At 40.2% G+C, this 12930-nt stretch overlaps 1 protein-coding gene across 1 annotated transcript in view; it reads right to left on the reverse strand.

Moving 5' to 3' along the window:
- CORIN (corin, serine peptidase) overlaps nucleotides 1-12930 on the reverse strand; it is a 159363-nt gene that overhangs the window by 122478 nt on the left and 23955 nt on the right. The window contains exon 3 of the mRNA XM_026846970.1: nucleotides 7878-8330. Within this exon, the coding sequence (XP_026702771.1) occupies nucleotides 7878-8330 (453 nt within the window). The remainder of the gene's footprint in view (nucleotides 1-7877; nucleotides 8331-12930) is intronic.

A 12930-nucleotide genomic window follows, 5' to 3' on the forward strand; every position in this document is an offset into this window, starting at 1 on the left:
GCTCCGCGGCAACCACGAGCCGCAGGAACTGTTTCGGGCAGCACAGAGACCCGCGGCGGCTTCTGGGGCCGTGCTGAGGGGCGGGTCTCGCCTTGGAGCCTGCTGGGGCGGGGGGTGATGCCAGGCAGAGGAAGGTACGGCAGGAGGACCAGCTTGGTCATGTTCCTTCTCATGTTCGGATCTGAACACTGTCGAAGTTCTGCACTGACACTTCATGAAATGGCAGAGGGACTGCTAGACTGTCTCCTAGGAGAGAAGCATGAGAGACTTGGCACAGAAAAAAAGGGATATTAAATACACACATGCCTAAACATCAGCGAGTGGAAGAAACAAAAAAGGGATATTAAATATACACATGCCTAAACATCAGTGAGTGGAAGAAACAAAATCAGATACTAATACCTCTTGTCTCAGTGCATATTCTATTAGATTACAGGATGTTTTTCTATGAAGAATGTCAACTCTCACTCTCTCTCTTCTCCCTGTCTCTCCAAATCAGCAGTGTTAGAAAATAGTATTACACTGTCCCACACAACATCCTTATTTCTAAATTGGAGAGACATGGATTTCATGGATGGACCACTCAGTGGATAAGGAATTGGCTGGATGCTCACACTCAAAGAGTTGTGGTCAACAGATCGATGTCCAAGTGGAGAGCAGTGACGAGTGGTGTTCCTCAGGGACTGGTGTTGGGACTAGTGCTGTTTAACATCTTCACTACTGACAACATGGACAGTGGGATTGAGTGCACCCTCAGCCGGTTTGCCAATGACACCAAGCTGTGTGGTGTGGTTGACATGCTGGAGGGAAGGGATGTCATGCAGAGGGACCTGGACAGGCTGGAGAGGTGGGCCCCTGTGAACCTCGTGAAGTTCCACAAGGCCAAGTGCAAGGTCCTGCCCATGGGTCAGGGCAATCCCAAGCACAAATACAGGCTGGGTGATGAGTGGATTGAGAACAGCCCTGAGGAGAATGACTTGGGGGTGTTGATTGAGAAGCTCAACCGAGCAATGTGCACTCACTGTCCAGAAAGCCAACTGTACCCTGGGCTGCATCAAAAGAAGTGTGGCTAGCAAGTCAGGGACAGGGGAGGTGATTCTCCCCCTCTACTCCGCTCTCATGAGACCCCACCTGCAGCACTGTATCCAAGTCTGGGGCTCCCCACATAAGAAGGACATGGAGCTGCTTGAGTGAGTCAGAGGAGGCCACAGAGTTGATCAGGAGGCTGGAGCACCTCCCTTATGAGGACAGGCTGAGAGAGTTAGGGTTGTTCAGCCTGGAGAAGAGAAGGGTCGGGGGAGACCTTGTAGTGGCCTTCCAGTACTTAAAGAGGGCTACAAGAAAAATGGGGAGGGACTCTTTATCAGGGAGTGTAGTGACAGGATAAGGGGTAATGGTTTTAAACTGAACAAGGGTAGATTTAGATTAGATCTAAGGAAGAAATTCTTCACTGTGAGGGTGGTGAGACACTGGCATAAGTTGCCCAGAGAAGTTGTGACTGCCCCCTCCCTGGCAGTGTTCCAAGGCCAGGTTGGACGGGGCTTTGAGCAACCTGGTCTAGTGGAAGGTGTCCCTGCCCATGGCAGGGGTGTTGGAACTAGATGGTCTTTAAGGTCTGAAAGTTTCAACCCAGATCATTCCATGATTCAAAAACAGGGAATCTGCTTAATTTGAAGTTTAAACATCCCACTCAGTCTGATACACTTGAGATGTCTTCTAGTCAGTCTTCCACTTTACTGCTTAACTACAGCCTACTTTTGTTTTGAAGAGAAAAAAGTACTAATAAAATTGTAAAGATATTTAGCTTGCAAAAACATCCTTTATTCTTTAAAAAAATTTACTCGTTCTTATATAGTTCTTTTTCTGTTAGGCATTGATTGACAGATGAACAGAATATTACTGCATATATTTCTAAATTCCAGGAATATAATACTCCTGAACCTATTGGTTCACCTAAGACTCCCTTCCTGATATTTTTGCTATGAGAAAACTCTCCAGTGATCCATCCTAGTGACTTAGGACCATGGCCCATGCCTTCAGAAAACACTTAAACATGAAGTCACACAAACCTGAATCCCTCAACAGGATAAACATATTCTTTCACTTGCTTTGCAACAGAGAGGTAACACAGGATACATTTGACTCAGAAGCTGGCCCCTACCAAGAAAAATTCTTAAAACTTAGGGCAAATATAATGAACAAACAGCTAGGAGTATAACAACAACTTCTGGCCACCTAAAATCTTGAGCCTTCACAAGTCAGAGGTTGCCACTGGACTATTGTGTTTAAAAGGCCCCAACAGAACAACCCCTCATGAAGTTCTCCAAGCATGTTCATACTTTCTGGTTCTCTCATCATCCCGTGGCAATGAATTCCATGACGTCTCCTTTTTTTGTTTTAATGTTTCAACTTTCTGTCTGATAACCAAAAAAAACCCCAAAAACGAAAAAAAGAAACAGTGAGCTGTTCCGTTTCTCCAGGACACTCAAAATGGTAATGGGTATCTACCACAACCACTTACTCCTCAGACAGCTGTTTTCCAGGAGGAAAACAGTGTCCTCCTCCTATTTAGTGCCTCCTCACATCTAAGCCATTCCATGTCTCTACTGGTCTGGTTGCCTGCTATTATCTTTCTGAATTTAAACACTAATGTAACAAGATTTTCTGTTTTGTTATTCGCAGATTCATGATGATACCTAACAACCTTTTTGCCTTCTTCACAGCCATGCAGCCTGAATGCTGTCTGCAGCAAACCATCAGGTCTTTCTTTTTTAGTGGCAAAGCTAGCTGAGAGGCCAGCATTGTATTACATGGAGTTTGGGTTGCTCCCCACTCTGCAGCATTCTTTTGCACCTATTGGCACAAAGTCATCTAAGCATTTTATCAGTCACTCACTCCAATATGGCACCTTTATGTGATTCCTAGCTATTCATTTTAGACAGATAATTCTGTATTAGCAGAAATGTTGTAACTTGATTATTCACTCCTTCCCCAGATCAGAAAAGCCTGTAAGACTCCATCAGTAACCTTCTTCACTGTGGAGCTGTGTGTGTAGCAGCAGAGGGGACTACAGCAGTGGCTTCTGTGAGAAGCTTCTCAAAGGTCCTTGGGCTCCGAGTTGGACTCACCTTTGCACCAAGGCTGAGCTCATTAGCAACAGTGGTTGCACCTCTGTGATAACATATTTAAGAAGGGGAACCTGGGAGGAGGAGTGGGGGTTATGAGAAGGAGTTGTGAGGACACTGATGCAAACACCGAGGTCAGTGGAAGAAAGGAGGAGGAGGAGGGGGAGGTTTTCTGGAGCAGAGACCCCCCTGTAGCCTGTGGTGAGAGAGCAGGCTATGCCCCTGCAGCCCATGGAGGTCACCAGTGGAGCAGACGCCCACCTGCAGCCCAGGGAGAAGCCCACACTGGAGCAGGTGGCTGTGCCCAAAGAAGGCCAGGACTTTGTGGGAAGAAGCCCTCGCTGTTGTTCAGCACTGCGAGGATTGCAACATGCAGGAGAGACCCATCCTGGAGCATCTCAGGAAAAGCTGCAGCCCATTGGAAGGACTCACATTGGAGAAAATTCATGGTGGATTGCATCCCGTGAGAGGGACTCCACACTGGATCAGGAGAAGAATGCAAGGAGTCCTCCCCCTGAGGAGAAAGGAGCAGTGTGACTGACCGTAAACCCCTCACACTCCCTGCCCCTCTGCATTGCTGTGGGGGAGGTGGTAGAAAAATTGGGAGCAAAGCTGAGTTCAGAAAGAAGGGAGGGGTGGGAGAAGGTGTTTTTAAGATGTGGCAATACTTCTCATTGTCCTCCTCTGTTTGTTAAGTGGTGGTAGTGTTAGTGTTTGAATTAAATTCATGTTGTTTTACTTTCCCTAATGAATCTGTCTTTTGCCTGTGACTGTAATGGGCGGATCATCCCTCCCTGTCCTCATCTCAATTCCTGAGCTTTTTGGTTTATTGTCTCTTTCCCATTCCTGAGGAAGGGGTGAGTGAACAGCATTGTGGTGCTCAGTTTTCCTCTGAGCTCAAACCACTACAGAAACCTAACCATTTATTCTTATTTTTCCTTGTGTCTTTTAATGAGAAATTAGTCTGTGAGAAAAATGTCTTCAAGACTTCTCAGTGAAGACTCTTGTTAACAGCATTTTTAAAAGCCAAGTATGCTGTATTCACCAGCATTTTCACTGACTCCTTAAAATAACTTTAATAGACTTGTGAGGTATTGCTTCCCCTTGTAAAATGAAAATAAACTTCTTAATCTCTTCTTTATTGTATCATGCATTTCCATTTACCCACTAATCTATTCTTTATTAGAATTTCTGCCAAAAAACTTCCTTCTGCTTCAAGGACTTTTTAAATAATTTGTCACATACACCAAAAGTTCATTCCTCTCCAGTTAGTAACTCAACAATGTCTTACTCGTGTTATTTTGAAGTCTTGAGTGAATACCATATGGTCACAATGTTTATAATCTCTCTTATTATAGTGTTGTAATGTCTTTTGTTGAAGCTGTGGTTCACCAGTAAAGTAAATCCAGTGCTAGGGATACTAACACCAGACCAAAAATATTACAGCCACATGAATGCCAGTTCAAATGTGTCCAGAAAATTTTGTCTGCTTGGTTTTGCACTGGCAGTCTCTATGTTATATGACCTATCATTTGTCTTTTAACACCCTGCATCAAAACAGCATAAAGTCTAAGCTATGCATGCTTACTGAATCAACAGAAATGCATTCACCTCCCTACATTTGAACCAGATGGTACTTGTACTGATGGATGATCTGCTAGTGTACATTGATGATGATGGAACATCAGCCTCACACTTCATTTGGAGATTAATTTCCTTATAAGATATGACTAAAAATCTCAAACCTCTATTTTACATGGGTTCAAAAGTCATTACATAAATTCATAGGCAACCACTCATCAAGACTCACTGCAGATTATGGGAAACTGCTACCATATAATGTCAAAGTGTCTCTGTATGCTAGTCCTAGTTTATTCTTCTTTAAGCATGTGCTAATGGTTGTGTTTGGATCCAGACACTACGCAAGACAGACTTAATTGGATCTACCACTAACATTCCCACATGGCCATTAACTTCCACTTTCCCCAAAACCCCTTTTTACTCCAAAAGGCTATTCCAGTCTCATTATTCCAAAACTTACTTATGCCTCATTTCCCAGTTATTCCCTGTCTCCCTTCACATCAAAATACTTAATAATGTTCTGTGGACATCAGACCATGTTCTCTGTTACCTTAGAGCTCTCTCCAAGAAACAAAGCTTAATGGGAAAGGAGCAATCAGAGACTGAGGACAAGTGTAAGGAGTTAATTTGCAAAGGCCAGGACAAGCAAGGTAGTGAGGAGGCCTGAGTACTCAGCAAAATCCCCCACCTCCATGCCTTGGACAGCCATGTGAACACATAGTTGTTCTGAGACTGAATTCTTCTGGATCCCCAAAATATATATGCATTCTTTATGTATCTATACACAGAATTAAGGCAACATCCACATGAATACAGGTAAGCAAAACACTTGAACACGGAATCAAAGACTGAGAGGTTATTGATTAATAACATACTAGCTCCTGATGTTTCTGATGGGGGAGAAAAAACTTAAATTATCTCATTTCAGGATAAGGATTTTTTTTAGCTGTTGTTTTTGGTTTTTTAAAGAAACATGGGGTATTTCAAATTTCCCCTTAAAAATCTTTTGTCCTCTTCTCTTTACACAGAAGAAACTATCTCACAGTAGAATCCCAATTAGTCATGCCTACTGAATATACACGCAGTTATACTGCTGATGGAATGAACTGAACTCACCAGAATAGAGCACATACTTACAAATTTCTTCATTAGGCTACAGGTGTCTTTCTATATAATACCAAACTCCAAGTATTTGAAAGTTTAGAAATCCAGACCTAAGGCTGCCCTGAGCCACTGTAGCACTGTCCCTCCATCAACATCCTAGGAGCAAAAGATACCACCTCCCATACACATATACCCATCTCTAAAGAGTTCATTCCAAACATGATAAGAGAAAAAAAGCTTTACACTGTTTGATCTATATTTCCAGGTATCTCAAATATGATAATTAGCCAGATGAATACAAATATAAACACAGACTCTTACATAACATATCTGTACTGCATCTACCCAATTACTATGACTGCAATGCAAAGACACCAGAATAGGAACATTATAGAAGAGGAACAGTTAGATCCCACAACACATCACAGAAGACCTAGTTAAGAAAAACATGTGATATATATTGCCCTACAGATTTGCTCAACATTAATCATCAGGCCACTAATTTTGAGGCATCCTTTGCTACAGTAATTACTGAAAATCCTATGGGTTTGAGGTATCTGTAGTGTAGCACACTATGCTTCTATGCTGTGCCTTGGTGTGGTGATAACTAACCAAGTTACCAAAAAAAGAGAAATAAATGTATCACTAATAGAATACAAGTGTCCTTTTACAAATACTTGTTCTCAGTTTGGAGTGCAAGGGCAGGAAATAAGAGATAAATCTGCTTAAGAAAAATCATTTAGCAAACAGAACCTACAGAAAGCCTGCACCATTCCAATGCTCTGTGGAGTCACCACAGTCTAGGGGACAGAAGAAAAAAACTGAGAAAACACTGATTCACAGTGTTATTATTTTAGAAAGCTCGTTTTTGAGTGAGAAAATAAGCTATCACTGAAATGCCCTCAAAAGGAATATTGTCTGTGTTTTAAAAAAAGAATGTCTTATTCAAAGGTTTTCCCTACTTTTACTTCACACCAGAAAAAAGAAAAACATGTAACAGAGCTGTTTCCCAACTTTGATCTGCCTGTCTGATGATGGGGGGCAGGGGGGACAGGGACAAAGTCCTGAAGGTAGAATGCTTAAAAAAAACAGCAGAGCAAAAAATCTGTGATGACTAGTATCAGGTCTCACAACACTGACCACAGATTCCAAGAAAGGGAATGATACACAGATCTGCTCCTCAAAATAACGTATCATTCAGGGGCTTTTCAGAAGTGATCACCACTGTCACATACCATCTCTTCATTTTTATTTTATAGAAATTTCAAAAAAATATTTAATAGAGTGTGCCACTTCTAGGTCACTGACTATATCCTTTCATCTATTTCAGATCTATGACGTGGCATAAGTCTTGCTTTGTGCTCTGGTGGGATCAAGAGCAAAGGAATGATACGCAGTTCAAGAGAAACAATTTTAATATGGTACCCTCATGTTTCAGTTGTTCACAAAACAGTATCAGGGAACCTCTCACCACCACTGGCAAGATGAATCCATAAAATTACCATGGCACTAATGAAATGCACCTACTTTCACAGTCAATACCCCCACCCCCCCAAACTGATCACAGCTTATTATTATTATTCTCTCTAGACATTTTTGTTATAGTCCTCAGAAATATCACTGAAACTTTAGTGCTGCACAAACTGCTTCAAATTAGAGAAGAATTTACCCATTAAGACAGAAAAAGTTGCAACTGTAATTACATCCCAAGTTCACGAAGGTCCTTGCCACATATATAATTTTAAAGACACACAGAAAATCCAATCTACAAACTGAATACGGTCTGCAATAGCTCACCTGCAGCCTTGCTAAGGATGCATGATTATCATTAATTGAAGAATGTATTGTAAGTATTCATACCTGAAAGAATTTACTGCTTCTTCCTCAACAGAGTCAATCAAATGTTCTCATAAGAAATGCTGCTTGCAACATGGAATGTGCATGACAATAAATTATCAAAGGGGAAACATTCCTCAGAACTCACGGGAACACATTGGGAAGAACACCAACAGTGTGTTCTCTACTGCTTCAGTCAGAATTTTGGAGCCAAATAAAATGTAAACTTACTTTTTTTCTGATCCATTTTTTGTGACACAGATGGACGGGTAGGACTTAATATTGGCAGAGTAGTCATCCTCTCTGTGTTGTTAAAGGATGCATCTGTAGACCCCAAAGTCGCCTCCTCTGCAGTGGCAAACAGTTGAGTGCTGTCTTCAGAGCCCTTTGCCAAAGCAGCATCATATGTAGGGCGAGGACTGAACACTGTGGCTTGACTTGCAAGAGCAAATGTATTTTCCTGGAAAGTCTCTCTGAATATATTTGAGTTCTTGTTCATTTGGTCAATGTGGGATAAAGGCGTGGTGGTCCAGGAAGAGGGTGGTGTGCTGAGAGCCATTGTGGGATCAGTCTTGGAACTGTTTTCAACCATGTTTGGCAAAAGAACATCAGATGTTTCAATGTCACCATTAACAGTGAGGACCTCACTTCCATTCGAATAAAAGCATGTTTTTTCTAACACCCCTGGAAGAAATGAAAAAAAGCACCAAAATTACCATCACCTGGAAGGACAAGTGTTACCAATTTGTTTTGGAAAGTTAATAATAAATACAATGGCACAGATTTAAAAAGAGATATTTATTCTACTTAAAGGGAACTGAAACAAAGGATTTCATGTAGCAACAAAATAACAGTAGCACTTCAAAACAATATCTATGACCACTGCAGGATAAATCCAGAAACATATAAATAGAGAAACAAATAAATGCTTCCATGAACTAAAAATGTTTTAATCTTACTTGTAGTAGGTCACTGAGTTCTTACATGTTTATAACTATAGAATGTAATTTTGAGAAGTTCCAACATGCATTCATTCTATCATAGTGTTAGCAAGATTGCCAATACTATTTTTTTGTAGTACCACCATCTTCAGAAAGCTAATTCTGAAGTTTCAAGGGAACCAATACATTTTTAATATATTTTATATTCACTAAATTTTAAAACTGTTTTCTCTACATAGGATTATATAATTTAACTATCACTGCTAAATATAGGTCCATGAGTTCTTTGCCATTCTTCTCTGAAACCAGATTTTAAATATATAGTTGTATCCAAAATTTTAGGCATTTGCTGTATTTTTTTCTTGTTCATTTATTATCTATCATAGACAAATAGACTTGGCTTAGTTTTATGTGTTGAACAGTTGCGAGTAATTATAGTTCACAAAGCAAAATAGCTTCATAACACTAAGGAGATGCATCCCATAAGAATCAGGGAGTTCAAACTAAATAGTCAGATAATCTATTTTTAATCTGTGCCTATTAGTGAAATATTTAATTAATCCAAATATTAAAGAAGGCATCTCAAACATATATATGTAGCTTAGTTGTCTATAATAAAAGCTACAAATACTAACTCAGATTTTTTTAACCAAATGTATTAGTGTCATATTTAATGCTAGAAGAGAAGCACCACTCTGTATCACACGATAAGAAATTTTTGGTAAATAGCAAAAGCAATTTTTGCCACTAGGTACTCATGTAAGAGTTTATCATAATACACTTAGTTCAGTTAGACTTGATTACAAATAGTTAAAAGGAATCCCTCAAAACATAAAATCTCCCAACTGTTTTTAAATACCCTGACAACAATTGATAGTTTTAATAGCTTATCTTGTTGTCTACTCCTAAAAGTGATATTTAAGCCCTCCTCTCACATTGTTTCAGGACAATAGAGTAAAAACAAGGGAGTGAAGAATATTTGTCCTTTCAATGATGGGACACAAATACAACAGCCTTTCCTTAGTCAAAAGCCAAAGAAAAAACCTAAAACATGGCTTCCTTCAGCTGGGCTCCATGTGGAAAGAAAAGTGCTTTCTACTTATTCTTTCAGCTCCTTTTCATGTTTCTCACCCTTAATGCTAGCTGCAGGCTCTCAAGCCAAAAAGATGGTCACACCTGTAGTGCATTAGCAAGAATTCACCTCCTGTTGTTCTTCACAAACCCTCTGAACTCAAGGGTTGGATTTTTTTCCACTCTGATGTGTAAATCGTTTTTTCCTAGGCTTTCATATTGATTTGATCCTTCATTAGGTGCTTGGTACAGATGACTCCTGAGTCCACACAATACCCACCACCATTTCTCCTGAATTTCGTTTTCAGTTTGGTTACTGTGTTTACCAAAATGGCTAGTTGCATGATCATGCTCCACCACTCCAGGCTCTCTCCCTAGCCAAACCCACAGCTCTGCCAACTCCAGGCACCACATGCAGCTCCTATCCACCCAGGCATCTTGAGCCACTTGTCACTGCTGTTACTGGATTCCTTTTCTCACCCCTACATGCATGCTCCAGCTAGACTAAATCAGTTGACTGGCCTGAAATTCAAGGTGGGCCAGAGGAAAGCTTTCTTAATCACAGTTACAAATAACTAACAATGCCAGAAGAACCGAATTTCCAGTTACAGTCTGACTTTGGGTTGGAAAGATTTCTAGGTAAGAAGAGAACTAGAATAGCCGAGAAGAGGCAATCTTAGCATTTTCTTTTTCACTGAGTAACCTTTAACTATAGCAACTGGAACCAGCAAGAAAAACTTGTAAGATTCCTGAAATGTAATGGAGTTCAGTGAAACAGTTACCATTTGACATTTACCATATCCTCATTTATCCAGCCTGGATTGGCTTCAGCATCACTAACTGTGAGTAAATCTTTGTGTCTAACTTCTAGTGGAAAAACCCAGGGGAACTTCATATATGTATGTTAAGATTTCTGGTTTTCCACCACCAAATATTCATAATTCATATGGATTTGGAGGAATTTACTGTATTTTACAGAAGCAACTAAAACTCTCCAACCTGCAAATTATTTCAGCAGCTTTTTTGTTTGGTTGGTTTTTTGGGGTTTTTTTTGGTTTTTTGAGTCCTCCAGTCAGGCCAAACAGGAGGAATTAATGTGCTCTGGTTTCAAAAACAGGGACCAGTAGTAATATGATTTGCTAAAATCTAAGGACTTGTGAGTGATCATGCTCAGAAACTGTGCTCACTCACATGTAGCTTTACTTGGATGCTTTGATTCCAAATAAAACTTTTAATCTCTATGATTCAGAAGCCTACTTTGTTTCAAGTTTCAAACTTCAGTAGTTTTTTCTGTAGTTCTCAAAAAGTTAAAATGAGCTCTTTTCCCTCCTTTGGAAAAGTTCATAATTTTTTCCAGTAACTCAAGAATAGCTGAAGGGATTTTTTTCACATTCTCTTTCCTCCTCCCTAGCTTGTCTCTTCTCCTCCACTCACCACAAAAAAACAGAAAAAGCCTCAAAAAGCGTTGGTCCCAAGGAGCTATGAATAATCATTTAAAATTAAAGTAAAAATGATTAGCTATTTATATGTCACTCAGCAGATTAGCAGGCAATACATTACAAGATGGGTAAACTCTTGAAAGAAGTGGACAAATAAATACCGTTAAGGAAAATATTGGAGTTACCCACTGAATTCTATCCACTCCCCACTCAGCCTTATTTTTTTCTTTTTCTGGAACTGCAAATAATAACTGTGTCTATCACCCATAAGGTCTTTTACTTCTTTCACTGAGAATCCCCAAATGTTTGTTTGCTTCTTCAACCCATCTTTCCAACAATAGCATTTTTTGTTCTATTTTCACAGTTTTCTAGTGATAACAACTCCCCTTCTCATCTTGACAGGTGTACCACACAGTGAACCTCTTCTACACAAAAGGCCTTCCCAGTTGTATCATCTCAGCTGACAATGAGCAGTATAAAAATTCTTTTTAACAGGTTTTTATTTTTCCCACAAAATAAAATGAGCCTGGGCTCTGGTGCATATGCCCTTGAGAGAGGCAGGCAGAGACCTCTGTTTGGCACTCTCCACTAGCTAGCTCTAGACAGCAACTCTGTTTCTACTTAGTATGTGAGGGTTTTGGATCACCTTCCTGAGTCACCTTGTTCTTCACCAGTGTTCTCCTCCTATCCTCTCATCTTCCTAATGCACAGCAGGGAATTCAAGCACTTAATTCCAGGCTATGGAGTTCACTTTCTGAGTCAGGCTCCCATTTGCTTTCATCCTTTTCCCCTCTAAAAATACTACTACATATTTTCAATCTTAAATTAAGCTTACCAGAGATTTTTTACAGCATCAAAAACCCTGAAGGAACTATTTAAATTTCAAGATACCTAAGAAAACAGTGCAATGCCTTAAAACAATCAATTCTTAGTCTCTTCATAATGAGAACTGAATTACTCTCTATCAATGTCTGCTAACAGCCATACAACATACACAGAACGTGCATTTTATTCACGTATACATGCACACTATAGCCAACTATTTTTCAGATGTGAGTCCATACAGAGCTGTAGCCAGTAAATCATAAGGCAGATAGTTAATTAGTTGAGAAATAGCTGTAACCATTTTGGATTTGTGTCTCCAGCTACAGCTGGACATGTCCAGATGACAGAAATTCACAGCATCCCAGCCTTCACTGTGTTTGGTACAAAACCAAGAAACTGGCACCAGGCTCATTCAGTTCAAAGCAATGCTTTGCCAACAGTTTTACTGATCATTTTCCAGTTGCTGTTCACTATTGGGGAATTAATGTTTTCTTTAAAGATCTGAAATGGACAGTCACACTGTTCAAGCTATTAAATTGAGATTTTGGCAGCGTATAGTGTGGGTGATTTCTAGCAGTTCACAGCAGGAAATCTCAAAACACCAAGTTTGTTAAAAAAGCTAATGAAATAGAGCAAAGCAGCCTACCAATGTATGTGTAATGGATGAGGCAGTTACACAAGTAATAAAACCCTGGTTCACTACTCTAACTAGCTAGCACATACCCACTGAGATTTGTTCTGCAGGGTCTGTCTCTATGACTTTGCACTCTGAAGAAATGGGCACATCACTGATAATATGGAGGTCCCATAGCATACCAAACCACTGCACATCAGTGGAGCTGCAGTAACAGGCTTTATCCTGCTCCTCCTGTCAAATAAAGACATTACCTTCAACTGCTTACCGGCTGCTCAAGGGGCCAAATAGGACATGAGTTGTCTTTTTTTTTTTTTAATGCATCTTAACAAGTGTCTTATGCAAATAACGGATCAGTTCCCAGATAAAATGGA

This window comes from Athene cunicularia (assembly GCF_003259725.1).
Source record: "Athene cunicularia isolate RWA chromosome 4 unlocalized genomic scaffold, athCun1 chr4_part1, whole genome shotgun sequence".
Classification (NCBI taxonomy): Eukaryota; Metazoa; Chordata; class Aves; order Strigiformes; family Strigidae; genus Athene; species Athene cunicularia.